The following is a 23,040-nucleotide window of genomic DNA, read 5'->3' as shown; positions in this document are numbered from 1 at the left end:
GAATGGAAGTGTCAAAAGGGCAAGGGCTGTCTATTTTTTTCATTGATGTATTGCTGAGCTTAGAACAATACTTGGAATATAGTCTATATTCAGAAGATATTAATAAATATATGGATATATACTCTGACTGCAAAGTAATTTAAGATACAGTAGGCAATACGGTTTCCCTCCTACTACCTCTATTCCTAGGGCTGAAAAACACTCCTATGGTAGCACCACCCTTTACTCGAAAATAATATCTATTTAGACACAGAAAAGCAAAACTGTTACATGGTCAAAGTCATACCTGTAAAATATTCAAAACAATCCTGCTGAAAAATCTCATATAATATACCTAGAAGTTGCCACATTTGAGGAGAAATACCATGGCAGGTTAAACTATATGCCAGTGAAAGAATTTCTTCATAGAATTCTAGAAAGAAGAAAATCTCTAGTTAGAATCCCAGGAAATAGCAAAAATTAAACACAAAGACCACTCAGAAGAGGATTTAGGCTATACACTCACACATGTTTTACATCTAATGTACTTTTGAGCATCTGTTTCTCAGCATTCACATCTTCAGCTACATCTATTTGCCACCTTCCATTTCTTACCAAGATCTGCCCCCTACTCAATAAGACAAGCCAAAGATTTGTTTTTACTAAACTTACTTATAATACTGAAAAATTATATTTTTTAATATAGAAAGTATAGTTTATATATATATATAAAAAAACTATATTAGAAATGAATACAAGAAGGAATAGATTATTGTATGTGGCTCCTACACAGGATTTTAAATTTACAAATAATGTTCTTCAGAGAGCTTAATTAATCTAGGTGAAAATATCTGTCTGTCTCACATATTTTTACAAACTATATACTGGACAGTATTTCATCAATTTACAAAGCTTGTAAAATTTGTACAGTATTTCTTAATTTACCTCAAGACAATTATACTCAAAGTAGAAGAGTTCAAAGGGAATGTGCTTGCATTTGTACACATATTTATTATTATTACCCTCACTCAAAAGCAAATTATATCTAAACATACAATCAGAAAACACAAACCTCAATACAAAAATTTCAAATAATTCCTACCATGTCACTGAACAAAAAAGTTTAATTTCAAAGTTAATTATTTTTTTCCCTTCTTATTAAAAGGAACTAATATTCACCCTGGAAGTTTGAATAAAGTTTTTTTCTGTAACATTATTTAAAACTTAATACATTCAAAAGCTAGTAATACAGATATATGCCTTACCAAAAGCAAAATAAGACGGAAATCATAGATACTGGGAAATAATTTGTTATGTAAGACAATCACTTGAAATACAACCAATTGTCTGAATATAAAATTTCTGAGAGTTCTGTTCAGGAAAGCAAATGCCTCTTCCCTAAAGTGAAGCCTAAAAGGTAGAAATATTTCCTTTCACATTCGTGACAGCTATGGCATGTGTGCATTACCTGGCTACTCAGATGCTCAAGACTAGGACTCTGAATCTTGAGGGAGAAACTAGAAGGCACAAAGCTGTTCCAGTTTTGCGGGGCGGGGGTGGGGGGGACAGGGTCTGTGTTGGAGTCTGGACTATGGTAGGCAGCAGCCTAGAACCCAGTGTTGACAAAGGCAGCACTGGCCTTCTAAGCAGACCACTATTACAGCAGAATCCTGGCTGGCTCTGGCCAACTCCAGCCTTCCCACTGCTTTGGTGTGCTACGACTATCCTTCCGCTAAATTCCATTTCTGCTTAAATTGACCAGAAGTTTTTTCATTTATTCTCAACCAAGAAGACTGACTATTAGGGTAGGATGGTTTTACTAACTTTGACTTACTGCATAAGATAGAACAGTTAAATCAGTAACAGCTAAGCCTGGCTTCTAATAATAAATCAACTTCATGAGTAAATTAGCAATGAAAACAGGCAAAGGAGGGAGGGAGAAGTGGGACAATGGAAAGAGATTGGACCCACGGACATAACATGGTCAGACTACTGTGGCGGGGGGTCCTGGATTAACAGATTCAGCCCATGACATCTTCCAGAACAAGTTTGGTTGTTATTGTTTTTGAATCTGAGATCTTGCATAGCCAAATATTGGTTCAAAAAAGGGCCACTAACATTATGTGCATCACAGCTGAAAACATAAGAGAGATCAGCTATCACCCTGGGACTAGGGATGAGATTAAAAGAGACAGGCAGCTGAAACCATGGCTTTCTCCTCTGCCCACCACACCCAAGAAATAGGCCCCTTTCCTTTTTTTAACATCCTGATGTTGTAATTGCTCAAATTAAATATTTGGTGTAGGCAGATTACAGAAGGTTAGTATAAACTACTTCCCTTTGCTTTACTTTACAGTTTTTTCCTCAAGATTACTTTACTTTAAATTTAAATGGAGATTACATCCTTGTAACTTATTTATTTTATACCTAGTAATCTGTATCTCTTAATCCCCTTCACCTGAAATAAATAAGTTACAAGCATGTAATGCACAGCACAGGGAATACAGTCAATATTTTATAACTTTGTATGTAGCATATTCTATAAAAATATCAAATTACTATATTGTAATACTGAAACTATTATAATACTGTAAATCAATTAAAAAATTCACGTTTGAAGTCCTTAAAAAAATTTTTTTTAATGGAGAATTTTCAGTTACAATCTCTTCCATGAATAAGGACATAAGTGAATATACTCTTTTTGAGTGTATCAGAATCTCTGGAATTATGATCCAGGAATCTTCATTTTAACTAGATCCTCAGTGATTCTTATGCACACCAAAGTCTTAGAACTACTGCTTTACAGCAACTATTTCAAAAGTAAGGAGTACCCTTGGCAGGGTGCAGGATAATCCACTGAGATGGGAGAAGAATGTTATTAGAACACGTAGTGAATATATACATATATATTTATATTTAATCTCATGTTTTTACATTTCTATGTATGTAAATGTAGTACAGTAACATGTATATTGCCTATAAATAGGTATTCAAATATTATTCACATACATTAGAAGTACATGCTCAATTTTTTACTAATGGTGTGAATGATAAAAAGTTTGGAAACAACTGCTCTTAGGCAGTAGCATGCTTTTGTTCCATCTTTCTATCTATACACTACACAGGTTGCATTTCCCTCATGCCCACAAGATTTGGGGCTGGCATCTTCAAAATGCTTGGATACTATGAAAAAGTTGCCTCCTCTACAAATTCCAATCAGTGTATAACATCCAGCATTAGCTACTGATTCTACTCAGCAGTCAGGCACCGTAACAGATAAGAGAACAACAATTAATTCACACTTCTGATAGGATATATGTCTATCATTTCACATTTTTCAATCCCAGATTAAAGTAACCTCACCTGAACCTCATCCCAGTTCCTCCTTTCTAAAAAACTTTAAATACTCTGTTCTTTAAAAACTCCAAGACCAAAAATTCTTAACTGGATATGTTAAGCCTACCTCTAAATGAAAATCTGGATGCCTATAATCAGAAAGTATATCTACAAATTGAACAGAATGCAAGTCTCTCTTTCTCAAAACTGTCCATCTTGTTGAATTTGAAGGGTTAAAATGCATTTTTCATCAAATTTAAAAAGAGTCCCAATTTACCTTTTTATTCTATGTTTGAACTTACCAATTACATGTTTCTGTAAAACAAGATCAATGATCCGTAGACAGATATTCTCTAACTGCTGAGTAACCTAAAGACAAATTTTAAACATTTAGTTTAAAATTCATCATAACTCTTAATTTAATCTATAACTTTAATATTATCCCAATAAAAATACCAACAGGACTTTTCTGAGAAGAGAAATTGAGAATTCTAAACTTCACATGAAAAATTAAACATGCAAGAATAACCAGGAAATTCTGAAAAGTAGACTCATGATAGAAGTGGCAGTTAAATTCATAATAAAATTACAAATTAAATTACTTCCTTATCTCATATTTTATACCAAAATTAATTCCTAATATATCTAGGATTTCAATGTGAAGGCTTAAGCCATAAAAATACTAAGCATCTGTTCCAGATTTATAATTCTGCTCTTCATACATTAAGTATTTGTACACGTGTAAATATTCCTTTTAAGGAAATCTTGTTTTCAAAGTTTGCTTTTAGTAAGTCAAAGTTCAAAATCATAAGACTGGTAGTCAGGAGACCAAGATTCCAGTCCTTGTTTTGCCTCTAGTTACCTATGACCTTGGTAAAGCCATTTAGCTGAAGGCTTTAAGTTTTTTCATCTGCAGGTTAAGGAAGCTGGATTTGATTAGTGCATCTCAATTTTAACCCATGCCTCCCTTGATAATCACAATAAGGTCACATGCTCCTTTAACTTTACGTGAAATTCAAAATAAAATTAATATCAAGAATTTAAAAATTAAAACAAAAAGATAAAATGCTGTTTTGTCTTCAAACTAACCCTGCTGCTCATTCTACTACTGCCCATCCTCCACACACACATATTTGGGAAAACTTGACAAGGCGATGTCTAAGTTCTCTTCAAATTTAAAATATAAGTTCTACATATAAAGTGAAAGAATAATCCTTAAGTATACATGTAACTTAACTTGGAAATCTCACTTTTACTGATAGGCCCATACTGTTTCAACAAGGACACAACAAAACAATAATGAATATGGAAAAAAAAATTCACACTAAGCCTTTTAGGCAAAGGAAGCCCTGCCCAGGAGAAGAAAACTGAACCATTTTTAAGAACCTGGTAAGTGTCCATTGGTATGTGATAAACACAGGATAAGTCAACAGCCACAGGGTTTAACAATGCTATTTAAAGAACCAGCACCTGCTTCCTAAGTCCCACTGTACAAAATGAGAGCTGCCATCATTGCCAAACGAGTCAACCGTGCTCACAGAAGTAATGAACACAAATCTAATCTCAGTCAGGTAGAGGCTATATAATATATAATACTTGGGGAAGAGAGCAGCAGGTTTTAGGTAGGGATTAACTGACATATTATCAGGATATATCAACTGACTGCAACCCCAAATCTACAACTTACTAGCTCTATGAACATGATTCAGACTCTTGATACTACCTGAACCTTGTTTTCCGCTTCTGCAAAAGGACACTACCATTACGCACTGTATGGCAGGGTGACATAGTAACATTCTATCAGCTAACGGATATGAGAGCACTTAACAAATGTTTGCACAAATTCTTATCCCAATATTGTTCTGGAACTCAGTTTAGGAAAGATGATGTTTTAAGCTTTTCTTCCCTTCCATTCTCAGATATTTGTCACATCAGCATTTTGTTCCATTATTTAAAATTTGCCACCATGATTGAATGGCAGTCTCTCTCTGCCAAGAAGACCAGACTATGGATTCCAAAAAGCAGGGCTCATGTCTTATTCAATTTGATATCCCCCTAAACCTAGCCCGGCACATAGCAGATGTGATGAACTGAACTAAGCTTGGCACAAAGAGATATACTACATACTTTAAAACCACATGTAATATTTCCCTTCAATCATTTTAATACTTTTCTTTAAAATTTGAGGGTAATTTTTAAAATCCAGCAACATAAATAGCAATTTAAAGGTTAAGACTTTAAAATTCATCACCAGTGATCATATAAATTTCAGTTACTATAATGACATAATAAAACACAAAGAAATCCTACTTCTTTATGATCTTCTACAACTGTCAAGATAGTATCAATGGTATGTAAAATTCCCATAGCCATTACGGTTTTGTCTTCGACTTCTTCGTATTCATCACTTTGAAGAACTTTGCCAAATATCTCAGCCTATGAAAATAGCAAACACATTCGACAATTAGTACTATAGTAGCTATACCCGCCCTTCTCTATAAGTTAGCAAAAGGGCATTGTCGGGCTTCCCTGGTGGTGTAGTGGTTAAGAATCCACCTGCCAATGCAGGGGACATGGGTTCGAGCCCTGGTCCAGGAAGACCCCACCTGCCGCGGAGCAACTAAGCCCGTGCACCACAACTACTGAGCCTGCACTCTAGAGCCCCCTAGCCACAACTACTGAGTCCCGTGTGCCACAACTACTGAAGCCCGCGCACCTAGAGCCCATGCTCCGCAACAAGAGAAGCCACCGCAATGAGAAGCCTGCGCACCACAACAAAGAGTAGCCCCCACTCGCCGCAGCTAGAGAAAGCCCATGTGCAGCAATGAAGACCCAACACAGCCAAAAATAAATAATAAATACATAAATTCTTTAAAAAAAAAAAAGGGGGAGTGTCACACATCCAAATGTCAGCATTGCTCAAACTTTAAGATATGCACTTTGTGAATCAATGATAGAATCTGTCATGTTTTTAAACATGGGCATTTTTCCCTTATCTAGTCACTAAAGTGGAATATATATTAGCTATTATAATCAGATAGCAAATAATTAACTTCTGGTTGTCATTAAATAAATAAATCCAAAATCTAGGAAAACTTAAAAGTATATATAGAAATTATTAACTGTCAGAATTATCAGAGCAAATTTTTTATATTAGCATTTCAATTACATGTAAACTGAACTCCAGATTTGGGAGTTTATTTAGATTATTCAAAGCCTTTATACCAACTAACATAAAACTTTGCCCAGTCTTACCAAGTGTTGAGTCATATCAACAGCAATTGAGGCTACCTCTTGACTGTATTCACATATCATCTTCTGGATAACATTAGTAACATCATCATTTTCTGTCTCTCTAACAATGTGCAACAGCTCCTGCATAATAGGCCTCACGTGTGGCTTCATATATTCCTTAGCTAATGCAATAAAAAACAAACTCAGTAAAAAAATTAGCCATTGACAAGTGAAGGAAAGTAACTTGGTCACAAGGTAAATAACACAGAGTAATAGCTTCTAGATAACATATTTGCTTCACAGTGAGTAAGTTACAAAGCTGTACCAAAATAATATTCACCAATGTATCAATTTTCCCATGAGTAACATAGGGATAATCAGTTCAGCACAGTAAAGAACTGTCCTGCCCAAAATGCCAATAGCACCCACTGAGAAATTCTAATTACACATGTGCTCTGTCATCAGCATGACTTATCAAACACGAGTATGTTATCATGACACAAGTATAAAAAATCATGTACATAAAGACTATGCCCAACACTGATGTGCCTGTTCCCTCCCCCACCCCCTCTCTAATCACCCTTCTCCCGACATGTGCTTATGCAATACTGTCCTTCCACTGGAACACTGTTGAATAGAGGTAAAGGTTCATGTTCTTCATAAAGCCGAATTTACTTTCAAAGGTTTATTTGAATTTTGAACAGAACATTCTTCTAAACAAACAAATGAGATATGTGTTATCACTCACTAGAAATGCTACTTGCTACTTTCAGAACTAGCGGAATCATAGAATCCTAGAGTTGAAAGGAATCTTAAAGCCATCTAGTCCAATCCCCCTAAATTTAAACATACAGCATCTAAGTCTTAACAGATCATGGGCCTTGCCCAGGTCTACATGGCAAGGTGGTAGCACAATCAAAACTAGACCCCCAGGTCTCTTGATTCCCCATCTACCAATCATCAACTTCTTTTCTAATCTAAAATTTTTCTGGAAACCACAGTCAACAGACACTCCTAAAAGTGGCAAGAATAAACTCCTATAAAATTCTGAGGGGGCAAAAGCTCAAAAATCCAAACCCTGAACCTTAAGACTTAGGGACTCATCTTTGTTAGGGTAGGAAGTGAACAAAACTACTTGAGAAGACCATGTCAAAAGGATAAATTAAATACACCCTCTAAAAGGTGTGTTTTTATTTTAAATTTTTTAAATTTAAAAATTTTATCTTTACCTTGTGTCTGGTTAGAAATTAATGACTGAAGAGCAAGGGCAGCTTCAACCTTGACAGGCATCTCCTTATCTTCAATCAGGCTCTTCTTTGCTAGATCAACTGCATTTCTTAGGTTGAGCTCATTATGAAATTTCAAAGAACTGAATGCATGAAGTACCCAACAGGACTATGTTACAAGAAAAAAGTTAGTAGGAAACTATTAGGATTATGGCATTATGTAATAATGTCACACATACAAGAACTTCTTACTAAGTAAAATATCATTAATTCTACCAAGTGCTATTTGTTTATTTATTTGTTTTTGGAGAGAAGCATATTAGCCTTAGTTGCTAACTTCTGGATTTCCCAGACTTCTTATAATAAAGGCAGTTTTATTACTTCTAAATTACCTTTATGCAATATCATTATTCACAGGAAAAAGAAAACAGAGCCAAATTTAAGTGTCTCTGAAAAAAGAAATCATGTCAATGCTTTTAATAAATATTATGATTCATAACTTATTTATTATTTATATGCAAAAGCACTATGAACCAACCAATGCTGATATTCATTTACTGGTCTTAACAACAAATGAATGAAATATTATTTTCCCTTACACTAACTGGCTTAACAAACTTGATTTTTTCACTCACACAAGACACGAAGAAATTTAACTTTGCATAAATTACCAAAGTTTAAACTATTAGACCACAGAATCATATTATTTTTTTAAATTCTCTATGTGCATAAAACACAACTGACAGTAATTAATTTGAATGACTAAAGACTTAACAAGAGAAATACAATTCACAGAGTCTGCAGAAATAACAGTCTACTTATAAAAATACTTGTGTGCCGTCCACATCGCTAAGTTACATTCACACAAGTATCTCCCTAGTGACTATTATCTTCTGTTTATAAAATGCTTTAGAGTGTACAAGGCATTTTAACATATATTGGTTTTAGCAAGACATTTTGTTGGGTTGATACAGTTATAAAAATAAGTACTAGGCTCTTAAATTAAAGTTCTATTTTTATTTCTCCATAAAATATATTATTTCTATAAATAATATACACTTAGAACACAAATAAATTTACATGGATTATTATTTTCTCCATTTTATTAAGGCATATCTAACTATTATACTGGAAATCATAATCAAGTTTTTAGCCAAAATATAATTTCCATTAGTGTTTGGACACTAATCAGCTTATGAATTTACATTGTACCATTGCTGTAACATCATCCCTCTCACTAAATGTTTTGCATATGCAGCAAGTGAGGCTAGGGGAAACAAACAGCTGGAATTAAAATCTATAAATTCCTTTATTCACTAGTTTGCTCTTTTTTCAGCTTATGTGACCATAAAAGACATTCTAATTGCCTTCATTTCACCTCAGTATGTGGTAAAAGGTCAACTTATTCAAAAATATTTAGTTCAATAATTAACTTACAAATGAAGATTTCGAGATACTATAATGGAAATATGGAAAACTTACTCTGGCTCGAAGGTATCCCAGGTTAGACAATAATAATGGAAATACGTGATTCTGCAACAGTAATTCCATTTGGTCCTTGAATAAACTCTTCTGTTAGGAAACAGAAATTAAGTTTAACTTACCAATGTCTTTTTCATACGTAAAAATCACTTCCTAATAAAATACGTTTGTTATGACTTACACAATATACTTCTATTTATAATTTTGTAAAATTTTACCTACATATTGCATGTTTTAAAACAAGACAGAAATAGTACTTTAGATATAATTTGATATTGAGTGATCTTTCTAAAAATAAATAACACAAGTCATTTTGTATCATTTTTTTTATACAGCAACATTTTCATATTTAAAAAGTGATGATTAAAAAGTCATTTTTTTTTAGAACTACCATATGACCCAGCAATCCCACTACTGGGCATATACCCTGAGAAAACCATAATTCAAAAAGAAACATGTACCACAATGTTCACTGCAGCACTACTTACAATAACCAGGATACGGAAGCAACCTAAGTGTCCATCGACAGATGAATGGATAAAGAAGATGTGGCACATATACACAATGGAATATTACTCAGCCATAAAAAGAAATGAAATTGAGTTATTTGTAGTGAGGTGGATGGACCTAGATTCTGTCATACAGAGTGACGTAAGTCAGAAAGAGAAAAACAAATACCACATGCTAACACATATATATGGAATCTAAAAAAAAAAAAATGGTTCTGAAGAATCTAAGGCCAGGACAGGAATAAAGACGCAGACATAGAGAATGGACTTGAGGACACAGGGAGGGGGAAGGGTAAGCTGAGACAAAGTGAGAGAGTAGCACTGACATATATACACTACCAAATATAAAATAGATAGCTAGTGGAAAGCAGCCGCATAGCACACGGAGATCAGCTCAGTGGCTCTGTGACCTCCTAGAGGGGTGGGATAAGGAGGGTGGGAGGGAGATGCAAGAGGGAGGGGATATGGGGATATATGTATACATATAGCTGATTCATTTTGTTATACAGCAGAAACTAACACAGCATTGTAAAGCAATTATACATCAATAAAGATGTTAAAAATAAATAAATAAAAATGGAACTATCAAAAAAAGTCATTTTTTAAATTAAGGAAAGAAAAATATTTAGTCAATTCAATTATGCAGAAAGTCACCAGTTTTAAATTATCCATAACTTTCATATTCTCTCATTTGCCTCTGCTACACAGTGTTATTAAGTAAATTAAATTTGAGTAGCTTAACCTTCAATAAAATATCAGCTAGGGAACCAATCACATGCAGGGCTCCATCTTTCTTCCTAGGGTCGAAGTTCGGATCTGTTAGGATTTGATAACAGAATGCCATCATTTTTGGCAACACCTAAAGAAACAGAAGAAACCATTTTAGTCTATATGAACTTTTACTGCCTTACTATTGTATTAAATATGATGTACAAATTTTCAAAAATAAAGCCATTTTATTGTGTGCTATCAAGCAATTACAAGTAAGAAAACAAAATATTCCTTTTCCCTTACAAGGATAGAAAAATATTTTTAAAGTAACAGATTATAACTACTAACATAATTTTTCAAATACTAGGGGCATTCATTAGAGTGTCAAATGAACACAGGCCACCCTTCAGTTTTGTATTTAAAAAGAATAACTATATACCTCTTTTCTTTTCTTTGCAGCAGTATATAAGAGAGTCTGGGCTGCTGTGGTGGGAGAAGAATAATCTTCGAAAATATCTAAGATTTTAAAAGTTTAAACCATGTTAGCAAAAATACAACTACTTATTATAGATTTTAAACCTTATTGACCACTATTCCAAAACCAAGAAATAAAACAGTCAACATATAACACTGGTTTATAGCACAAAAAAGCTAAAGATATATCATCACTGCTCTCATGCACAATATTTATTTTAAATGTTTTTAAAATATTTTAAATAGTTATTAAATATTTAAATTAAATGTTATTTATTAAATATTTAAATTTTAAATATGTGTTTATTTTAATAAATATCAAATGTTTATTAAAATACTTAGTTATTTAAAAGGTTGTCCTTTTAAATAATCACATTAAAACAAACAATACATATTAGGCATATCTGTTTCACTGAGGATAGGAAAAATGCTTTACCTCTATCAAAAAACAATAAAAATTTATTTAGTGATTACTATGTGCCAGGCACTGTTCTAAGCTCTGGGGATACAAATATCAAACAAAAATGGTTCTCATGGAGCTTACGTAGTAAGAGAAACAAACAAACTGATAATACACATATAGACACCCATACACACACAAGATATTATAGCTGAAAACACTCCATCTCAGATAGGTTAAGTAATTTGCCCACAGTCACACAGTGAGTAAGCAACCAGGCCAGCATTCACATCCAGGCTGTCTTAACATCAAAGCCTGAGCTCCTTCAGTTTTTACCAAATCTAAAAACACCATTATTAATATCAGTCAATACATTTAGACAGGGATATTTTGTTAATATAAATAACTGCACATGACAAAAATATAAAAAGAAAACTAATAACGTAATTGTTCTCCCCAATAGTTATCTAAAAGTAAAATACACATATTAAGTAATACCCACTGCATTCTACAGAAGGAAATGATTAAGGAAAAAAGGCACTTTAGCTAGTCTTGAATTATCCATATTCTCTTTTAATCAATAAAATGTAAATTCTATCAATCAACACAGCTCTTAACTATTATATTTTCTAAAAACTGAGATACTTTCTTATTTGATATGAAGAATAAGTAAAATAATGGTAGCCTTCTGAAAGTTAAACAAATACACTGCACATTATAAAACAGGTATCACAGAAAAGCTAGACACTAAAAAAATGCCTTAAAAAAGACAGAAAAAAGACCAGTTAATCATTCTTCTCTGTCAAAGCAAACTAGGAAAACAAAAGCATTAGGAAGGGGAATTAATAAATCATGCATATGTACAATGATTTTCAAATAGAAATGATAGAATGGAAGGATAAAGCAGTGGTAAATATTGTTTCTCATTCACTTGCTTTTCCTGTACTTTGTCTCCAAAGGAAAGAGGCGCTCCCTCACTTACTGAATCAAAGAATCTAAACACAAAGCACTGTGAAAACAACATAGCCCAATAATCTAGCATCTATATTAGTAGGCTTAACTCAAGTAACTAGAGACATATGGCCCGACAAGGGGAAAGCACTGTGGTCACAGTACCTTCAGCATGCCTTGGGCAGTGCGAGTCTTATCAATTAATTGTTTCAACATTCACTGAAGGCAGACTAGGGCCAAGAACTTGCAGAGGAATGTAGGGGTGTAGAAGGGATGGAGAATACAAAATAAAGCAAGTAAGATAAAGTCCCTGCCCTCAGATAGCTTCTTCACCATGGGAGGAACAGACGTACACAAATAACATCTTCCTATGCTAAGTGCCTGAGTACTCCAGGAAGTGCTTAATTCAAACTGGTGACAAAAGGGAATGAACTGAGGCAACCTACACAATTCAACAGCTTCCTGGAAGATCCAAGGCTAAAAGGACCCACAGAGAACTCGGCCACACAGTGGGGTCATCAGAAGTAATCTCATTCCCCTGTGGAATACTCAGTCCCTAGGTTAAGGATGCAAACTAAATTGGGGTGCTCCTAAAATATGCAGAAATGCAAAGGATCTCCCAGACTGAGAACAACCCAATCTACAAATAGGTATCCCAAAAGGCACAGAAAGGAATGGTCCCTGCAGATCAGCATCACAACAGAAAGAGTTATACTAGATGGTTCCATGACTGCTTCAGCACCCATGAGAGGGATGGACAAATAAAGCAGCTTTTCATCTCAAGTCCATCGGTTCAACAGAACATCAAACTCTCACGAGTTTCAGAGTTTATCGTGAAAAGCAGAACTCTGGGAATTTAACAAAGTAGTAAAACCTGCTTAAAAGTATAAATTTAGTTCTATTACTTTACGGAGCCAGGAACTGATGAGGACTAAAATCATCTCCATTACCAAATTTCATCCTTATATACTCATATGGATCTTCCTGCCACAGCTCTTCATCTTCATCTTTATAACACATCACAGAAAAAATCACATCTTCAGAGATATTCTAACAAGAGAAAAAAACAAAACAACAAATGGGTATAGACTATTCACATTTGGGGAACACAAATAATGAAAGCCTTCCTGAAGTTAGTTTTCCAAACTGTTATATTAATCTTTCTGTCAAGTTTGTATTGGCTAAAGTGAAAGCAGGAAAGCAAAAGCCTTGGGGGTAAGGGGTAGAGGTGGGGGCAGAAGAAGTTAAACATAAGACTGTTTTTTGTTTTTGTTTTTTGCGGTACGTTGGCCTCTCCCGCTGCGGAGCACAGGCTCCGGACGCGCAGGCTCAGCGGCCATGGCTCACGGGCCCAGCCGCTCCGTGGCATGTGGGATCTTCCCAGACCGGGGCACGAACCCGTGTCCCCTGCATCGGCAGGCGGACTCTCAACCACTGCGCCACCAGGGAAGCCCATAAGATTGTTTTTAAACAACAGTTGATTAAAGGTACAGAGAAAGAGATGAATGCTATTCTTTGAGGCAAGAGCGGGGATAAAAGTTTTACTATCAATATTAAACATACCTAAACATACCTTGATTCTTTAAGAGAAATAAATATCAAACCAAGGTTATATTTACTATTATATTACTTATTGTGAACATTTTTACATTTCCATTTTGATCCTAAATGTCAATATTTCAACAACATGAACATCTTCTTCTTTTTCCATTTTCAACAACTTAATTTCCTACCCTACAAGCGCAGGCTTCAGTGGGGGGAAAAAAAAAATCACATCTAACAGCCTCTATGTTCACTGCCGCTAATGCTCTACCAAGCCCTTCCGTGCTCTAACAATTACATATGTAAGAACAAAATTATCTCTTATCACTTCTTCCAAATTAAGTAATTCTAAGAAAAAAAAATTCAGCCTAATAATCAGAGTTTTCTTACTCCTACATTACAGCCATGTAAAAATAAGGCCAAAGGCATCAAGTAGAAAAAAATGCTATCCCAGTTCACCCTTACTTTACAGGCACACAGTAAAATAAAATGAAATCTGTATCTTTATTAATTGCAAAGAACCAATCACTATTTGATCAAGGGAATTAGGCAAACATTATTAAAATGTCCACAGAAAACAATGCAAAAGATCTAATATCTGTAAGACCTATAATAAGATAACACTAAACAAATTCTATCCTAGACACCAAAGACAAAGTAAAAGAATTGCTTTACTTTTTAGATACCATCTTAGAGATTACAGAATTTAAGAATTCATAGTTTGAGAGGAAAAAATTCCGTTCCTAACATCTTTGAATTACCCAAAATTATCTGCATGTAAATATTAATTTATTTATTAATGGTCCATAATTTTTCATTCTGATTTATTCTTTAATAAAATGCTGATTCTACCTTTAAGTACACAATTGATATAAAAACTGAAAACTTTAACTCTTTTACAGTATTTAACAATCCAAAAAGAGAAATAAAAACCTTGTTTGCTCATACCCACAAAAGAAAATGGTCATGTATCAGGCTGCATTTCCTGCAAAATAACACTAACTTAGTAGAGCCCTGGGGACTGTTTTCAAAATGCTATCATACAAAATACCTCATTTGATCCTAGCAACCTTTAGGTAAGAAGGGAAGAAAAATATTATCTGACCTAACAGAGGAGAAACAGAGGCTAAATAAGATTCCAAGCAAGATTAACTAAATCCAAGTCTTCCAATTCATACAACTTGAAAACTTCACTCTTCTCAAATACTTAAATTTCCAGGTCCTTCATATCAGATATAAGACTGCATTCATTCGAAATTATTAATGGAAACAAAAACATATTAAATATAAAATATGGGATTAGTTAACACTTACCCTGTCCAGAAAATTTAACCAGAGAATGATTTCCGAGAGCTGCTCACTGACACTAACCTGTATGTGCGGCTTCATCTGCTTCCAGGTTACAGAATGAACAACGCCTTGGTTGAGATAGTTGAATGCTTGCTGAAGAACACGGGGAGCTATATACTCTTTCTGCCTATACTGGTCTAAAATTTTTAGTAGTACCTACAGGAAAATAGGAAGAGAAAGCATAGGAAAACATAAACAATTTTAAAGTTAACAGGATGGGCATTTTAGGCATGACATAAAACCAACGCAGAAGTCAAAGAGATAAAAATTAACAGATTTTTAGAGAAGTAAATATTTTGTGAGAGAGCACACAAGCCGTTTTAATTCTTAGATAGGTCCTTGCGATATTGAACTGAAGGGTGTCTCACTGTGATTTTCAGCCATTTATCCTGCTTCTAACCTGTGGAACTACTCAAAATAAGTCTATACACTCTTCCACATACTAACTCTTCAAATAAATTAAGACTCCTGTCAAATAGTAACAGATTTGACTAAGTGAACGCTGAAAACATCCATATAGCAAGAGACACCATAAACATATTTTAATATTTGATAAAGGTGCATTTCAACTGGAAGAGAAACGGTAAGTTATCCAAAAAACAGTATTGGGACAGCTGACTAGCCCTCTGAAAAAAATTAAGGTGGCTCCCTAACTAAACTTCACACCTAAATAAATTCCAGATAGGGAAATATTTCAACAGCAACAAAAAATGAAACCACATAGTAACTAAAAAAGAGTGTGGAAAATTTTTATTTTATAATCTCAGACCACGGAAAGACTTTGTAGAAATACCACAAAACTGAGAAGTTATTTTTTTTAATATTGATTTTTAAAAAAAGATTGTTTCTAAGGAAAGAACCATGCCCAAAGCAGCTGTGAGGGCCCAAGGACACGCAGTCAGAGGCTGAACTACAACACAGTCCAAGTCTTCCAATTCCTGATCTCCAGAGCCCTTCACTACAGCAAGCTTATCACTGAACTGCTGAATAAGTAAAAGGGGTTCTTTTAAAACATGTACAGAATTTATAAATTCAGAACATGAATTCAGTTCAAGTTATATAAAGTTCAGGTTTATAAAATTTGTCAGAAGTCCTACTAGCACCTAGAAACTCCTTCTGCAATGCAGGCTAAAAATGGATGCTACTAAACACAGTTCTTCCTAATACAGTTGCTGTTCACACAAAGTGGAGGTGGTCGCAGATGAGACACAACAGTAAAGAAGAGAACAGTTTTTGATTAAAAAAAAAAAACTTTTTAAAATATCAGGAATATATACTTTAAATGACCAAGGTTCAAACAGTTTATGACATGGATGCAACAGCATGAAATTTAAATGTGTGTGTACATACATGTTTATGTGACACTGGAAAACCTCTACTGAACACACCAGAAGAGGGCATCAACTTTAGGATGCTTACTGGGGTTTAACAGCAGTGGAAAGAGCAGAAGACAGAGCTAACCAGCTCCCTGATTATCCTAGTATCCAAAATGAATGGCTCACCAATTTTCCCTACAGACTTTCTCATGGGCCAACAAAATAATCTGTGAGAAAATTATAGCCATAGCTTTCCTGAATTGTTGCAAGGTAATTTTTAGAAATGATAATCCATAAAAGGAAGTATTCCATCTAAGATGACAGGCTTGAACTTTCTATCATTGACAGTAAAGAAGACTAATCTGCATAGATTTATAAAAATCTAGAAACACCCTTTGTATCATGAAAGCCTTTTACTATGTCTGATTAATCTTTGCTTCCTTAATATAGCCCTGACACAGCCAATGCTCAATCACTACTGAACTTCATTTGTTGAAATAGAAACAAAAATTTCATGATTCAAATGGCAATATAGATAGTCTTCACGCCCATCTATCCTTTGTAGTTTGTAAATATTAATATCAACTTGGATTATTTCTCAAGAACTCCTAATTTTCACTGTACAGAATGGTTCCCAAACTTCCACAAATATGTGTAACTTCTCAGCTGAAAAGTCTTAACTTCTGAGCTCAACTCCTCTTGAAATAGATCAATTCCTATTACCTAAATCTTCTGATATAAAAGCTTAGAACAAAGAGGTGGGGCTCCAACAAATAGAGGGTAAGAAACTCATGTGAGATCAGGAAGTTAACTGAAGAACCTGATCTAATACTGGCGACTGCTACACAAGTATCAATCAACAGACTTGAAAGGTTTCAGTCCAGCATCTAGGAGTCTAGAAGGGACATTCTTGCAGTAGCTACCCTAGGACATTTGGTTCTAAAACTGACTGCACTGTATTAGATTCCCAGAGCTGCCATTTCATCCCCCTATAAATATGTATTAACATGTTTGTAAACTACTTTTAAATGGATAGAAGTGACTTAACTACTTTCAGTAGTAACCATCCTTCTATTTAAAAAATCTAAGTTTATTACCTGCTGAATTCCCACTGCATAAGTTTTCAAAAAGAATTCGGAAAATTCAAAGTATTCTTTTGTGACATTTCCTGGGCTTCCATATCTTAAAATACAAAGAGAAAATGTTTAAATACTGCAAATTTTAGAAACAAAGCATGGTCACCAGTTTAAATACTTGTTGAAAGATGTATTCTATTGGGACAGAAACTAACATTTTACCTTTTTTTCACAAGCCCCAAAATGAAATTATGACAAGCTGTACTTAGACTCCAGGCCATACTTAAAATTTCAGACAGAAATATCATTTCTCGATCCTTTTTACAGAGAATAGAAAGATCCAGAGAAGACTGTTCACCTTACTATGATCTCAAAGCCAGTGATCACAGTTAAGCCTGCTTTAAAACAAAGCAGAGGGTGACTTTTTGCCCTCTGCTGCTCTAAGGAAAAATAATCATATACTGTAGAGCATCAAGGGACCTATTCAATTTTATTATATCCAATACTGAAATACCAACCATAGATTGTAAATCTAATAACCAGAATTACCGTTCAAAGAGACGAGCTACAATGTGTAATGCCCACTTCTTACACTTCCACCAGACTAATTCTGGTCTATCATCCTCGTCAATCTGCAGAGTCTCCTAGGAGGACAAAAACACCCAGATAAAATTCCCACATAATGAAAAGGTTTGTGTGACTAACAAAGGCAGAATAAATATTGATACAAATTAAGTAAAATTAAATGTGAATTCAGACTGCCAAACAAATGCAAATTCTTACTTTATAGATTGCTCGGTAGGAATTAAACAAGCAAAGCAAATTTCAACCAACCAGTGCTGTTGTTTTATCTTCTATCTTTAAAAGGCCCAAATAAGTAGAAAACAAAACACAAAATACCATTTCCCTCAAGGAAACTCTCTGAGATGCCAGAAAATTTCTATATCTTGATCTGGGTGATAGTAACATAAGCGTATGTTTGCCAGAATTCACTGAACTGTTCACTAAGTTCTGTGCATTTATGTATATAAACTAAACCTCAACATAATTTGTCCCAAGATATGGGCAAAGGAAGGAATACTGCACATTTGGAGACAAGCTCAAAATTTTAAATATTTGATATATTTTAATTTAGTTAATTTGATTATTTGAGTTAATCTGATAGATGAAATATAGTATCACTGTAACTACAGATAAAAATGAGACACCATCTTTCACCTATCAAACCGGCAAACTTAGAATTTAACAAAACAGACATTCTCAGTCACTGCTTATTAAAGTATAAGCCAGTGCACTGTTTCTGGAAAGCCATTTGCAAGGTCTGTCAAAGTCTTGCACAGGGAATTATAGCTATTACATTCTAATAACTTTTAATGGAGTATAACCTATAAAAATACTGAATCACTACGCTGTACACCTGAAACTAATATTGTATATCTATACTTCAATTAATTGATTAACTAATTAATTAAAGATCTGTCAAAGCCTTAAACACTGCTAAGAGGTTATCCAAACAAAATAATCATGTATGTGGATAAAAATTTAACTACATCCTTATAGTTAAAACGCTAAAAAACTAAAACAACCTAAATATCTAGCAAATGAAGCACTCAACAAAAATGACACAATGTAAAAAACTTCATAATCATACAAAATACTTACAATAGATTTTAAGTGAAAAATGAACTTCAAAACAGTACCTATCTATACCATTTTTACAAATATAAAATATGATTGCTCCTCCTAACAAATTTCATTAATGCTCCTTTTTCTGTATACCCTTTTAAATTATTTTTAATAAGATTTTGTCAGCATACCCTTTTTAATCACTTCTTCCTATAAAGATTCTGTAATATTTTTTGTAGAAAGAAAAAAAATATGGTTGTATATAAATGTAGAGAAAAAAAGACAAGAGGAATAAATACCAAGTTTTAAAAATGGTTATTTTTAGTAGGATTAGTTATTATTTTATTAATTTTATCCAAACTTTCTAAAAATGAGTATGTATCATTAATTACTTTTATTACAGTAGTAATTTTTTTTTTCTAAATAGCAGGCTGGTATAATAAATCAATCTACCACAAATAACCCAAACCCAAGTTTTCCCCATTCTTCTTAGGAACAGAAGCCCTTTCTTACAGGTGGAACAGTCCTGTCAATAATAGTTCGGAAGATCTCCATCCACGCTGTCATGGTTTGGTTATTCACCAGCTGAAGAGGCAATGCATACTGAAAACAAAGGACAACAACATCAGACAGTAATTCCTCCCCTCTAAAAAATCAGCAATTTATCTATATTGAAAGGTTGAAATATATTGAAACGGTTAACACCTGACTGTGAAATTAGTAATTTCAGGTGGTTCAACCTAAAATTTAACTTAAAACAGCTCTATAAACATATGTATGTAAATTAAATTTTTTAAATCTAGAAAATATGCATGCCATGAATTATTTCTCTAGGCTTTTTTTTTTTTTGGCCGCACTGTGCAGCACAAGGGGTCTTAGTTCCTTGACCAGGGATCGAACCTGTGCCCCCTGTATTCAGAGTGTGGAGCCTTAACCACTGGACTGCCATGGAAGCCCCTAAGCTACTTTTTTAAGTAAAAAATTATAATAATACAATAAGGCATCATTTGTTCAACATGAGATTCTAGATAAGTGATTTTTTACCATTTACCCCTCTGTGTATCAAACTTTTCATTTTTCCAGCTTTATTGAGATATAATTGATATATAATACTATGTATGTTTAAGGTATAGAACAAGACGATTTGATACACATATACATTATGAAATTACTATCACAATAAGGTTAGTCAATACTTCCATTACCTCATAAAATTATCTTTTTATTTTTGAAGTATAGTTCATTTAAAATATTGTATTAGTTTCGGGCATATGAGTGATTCAGCATTTTTATAGACTATACTCCATTCAAAGTTATTACAAAATAATGGCTATATTTCCCTGTGCTGTACAATACACACTTGTTACTTATTTATTTTATACATAGTAGTTAGTGTCTCCTAATCCCATAGCCCTATCTCAACCCTCCCCACCTCCCTCTCCTCACTGTTAACCATTAGTTTGTTCTCTATAACTGTAAATCTGTTTCTGTTTTGTTATATACATTCGTTTGTTTTATTTTTTTAGATTGCACATATAAGTGATAAGAGTATTTTTCTTTGTCTGACTTATTTCACTGAGTCCATCCACATTGTTGCAAATGGCAGAATTTCATTCTTTTTTATGGCTGAGTAATATTCCATTGTGTATATGTAGATACACACACCACCTCTTTATCTATTCATCTATCGATGGACACTTAGGTTGCTCCCTTATTTTGTCTACTGTAAATAATACCACTATGAACACTGGGGTGCATGTATCTTTTCAAATTAGTGTTTTCATTTTTTTCCAGATATACACCCAGCAGGAGAATTGCTAGATCATGTGGTGGTTCTGTTTTTAGTTTTTTCAGGAACCTCCATACTGCTTTCCATAATGGCTGTACCAATTTACATTCCCACCAACATGTACAAGGATTCCCTTTTCTCCACATCCTTGCCAACATTTGTTATTTGTAGACTTTTTGATGATAGCTATTCTGACCAGTATGAGGTGGTATCCAGTGGTTTTGATTTGCATTTCTCTGATAATTAGTGATGTTCAGCATCTTTTCATGTGCCTGTCGGCCACCTGTATGTCTTCTTTGGATAAATGTCTATTCAGGTCTCCTGCCTATTTTTTAATTGGGTTGTTTTTTTGATATTGAGTTGTATGAGCTGTTTATATATTTTGGATATTAACCCCTTATTAGTCATATCCTTTGCAAATATTTTCTCCCATTTAGTAGGTTGTCTTTTTCGTTTTGTCAATGATTTCCTCTGCTGTGCAAAAGCTTTTAAGTTTAATTAGGTCCCACTTGTTTATTTCTGCTTTTATTTCCTTGCCTTAGGAGACAGATCAAAAAACAATTGCTATGATTTATGTCAAAGAGTTTTCTCCCTATTTTCTCTTCTAGGAGTTTTATGGTTTCCAAGTCTTAATCCATTTTCAGTTTATTTTTGTATATGGTGTGAGGAAATGTTCTAATCTCATTCATTTACATGTAGCTGTCCAGTTTTCCCAGCACCACTTACTGAAGAGCCTGTCTTTTCTCCATTGTATATTCTTGCCTCCTTTGTCACGGATTAATTGACCATAGGTGTGTGGGTGTATTTCTGAGCTCTCTGTTCCGTTCCATTGATCTATATGCTTGTTTTTGTGCCAGTACCATGCTGTTTCGATTACTGTGTCTCTGTAGTATAGTCTGAAGTCAGGGAGCATGATACCTCCAGGTTTGTTCTTTTTTCTCAAGATTGCTTTGGCAAATCAGGGTCTTTTGTAAATTATCTGTTCTAGTTCTATGAAAAATGTCATCAGTATTTTGATAGAGATTGCATTAAATCTACAGATTGCTTTAGGTAGTATGAACATTTTTACAACATTAATTATTTCAATCCAAGAACACAGAATATCTTTCCATTTCTTTGTATTGTTTTTAAATTCCTTCATCAATGTTTTATAGTTTTCAGAGTATAGGTTTTTTACCTCCTTGGTTAAGTTTATTGCATCTTTTTGATGCAATTGTAAATAGGGGTATTTCCTTAATTTCTCCTCCCATAATTATCTTTTTTTGTGGTGGAAACTCATTTTAATGACTTTAATGAAAATCTTTACATCATGAAACATCCAAGAAACATTTTTTCAATTACTTTCCTCTACACTGTGGCATGAAATCACAGTCCACTGTATTACAGTGTGCAACCCCACCCCTACTACACCTTGAGCTACAGGAGATGAAGCATAGCACCTCTGCATCCATGCAGTCCAAAACCTACTACACACTAAGGACATAATGTTAAGTAAAGCTCACAGTCTAGTTGGGGGGGGGGGGTGAGGGGGAACACATTTAAACAAGGAATTACAATATGGTATGATAAATAGTACAGATAAAAGCAGTATAATGTTGATAAGGGCACCCGTGAGGACCACCTAATGCAGTCTGCTACTATCAGAGACAACTTCCTGGAAGAAGTGATATGCAAGCCAAGACCTGGAGGAGCACAAATTGACCAGGGCATAAAGGGAAAGGAGAATGCTCCAGGCAGAAACACAGTGCCTTAAAGGCTCAGAAGTGACAGAGGACATGACCTGCTCATGAAGCTGAAAGAATTTCCATATGGCTGGAGTGCAAAGAACAAAGCTAAAGCTAAGTATGGTATAAGATGAGGCAAGAGATGAAGGGTTTTATAGGCCATGGGAAAAAGTTAACACTTTGTTCTAAATGCAGTGGGGAGTCAGTTGGCTTTATGATGGAGAACATAGGAGGAGCAGGCTAAGGGCTGGGGGAAAGTAACAATGAGTTCACTTCTGGACAAACGAGTTCTGAAATATGTATGGAATATTCAAC

General features: G+C 34.2%; 1 protein-coding gene across 4 annotated transcripts in view; it reads right to left on the bottom strand.

The window, feature by feature from the left end:
- The window catches only part of IPO8 (importin 8), a 71,023-nt gene that overhangs the window by 30,948 nt on the left and 17,035 nt on the right, over window positions 1-23,040 (bottom strand). For 3 of the 4 annotated variants that reach the window (XM_060166618.1, XM_060166617.1, XM_060166620.1), the window contains 13 exons: window positions 19,726-19,815; window positions 18,136-18,230; window positions 17,608-17,692; window positions 15,216-15,350; window positions 13,253-13,352; window positions 10,917-10,993; window positions 10,509-10,625; window positions 9,258-9,347; window positions 7,779-7,944; window positions 6,571-6,731; window positions 5,626-5,751; window positions 3,618-3,684; window positions 287-412 (listed from right to left, as the gene is read on the bottom strand). In XM_060166618.1, the coding sequence (XP_060022601.1) occupies window positions 287-412; window positions 3,618-3,684; window positions 5,626-5,751; window positions 6,571-6,731; window positions 7,779-7,944; window positions 9,258-9,347; window positions 10,509-10,625; window positions 10,917-10,993; window positions 13,253-13,352; window positions 15,216-15,350; window positions 17,608-17,692; window positions 18,136-18,230; window positions 19,726-19,815 (1,435 nt within the window). The remainder of the gene's footprint in view (window positions 1-286; window positions 413-3,617; window positions 3,685-5,625; window positions 5,752-6,570; window positions 6,732-7,778; window positions 7,945-9,257; window positions 9,348-10,508; window positions 10,626-10,916; window positions 10,994-13,252; window positions 13,353-15,215; window positions 15,351-17,607; window positions 17,693-18,135; window positions 18,231-19,725; window positions 19,816-23,040) is intronic. The other variant, XM_060166619.1, reaches the window with a different exon arrangement.

The sequence above is a fragment of the Lagenorhynchus albirostris genome, chromosome 11 (assembly GCF_949774975.1).
Source record: "Lagenorhynchus albirostris chromosome 11, mLagAlb1.1, whole genome shotgun sequence".
NCBI lineage: Eukaryota > Metazoa > Chordata > Mammalia > Artiodactyla > Delphinidae > Lagenorhynchus > Lagenorhynchus albirostris.
This window is presented reverse-complemented; position numbering and strand designations above follow the sequence as displayed.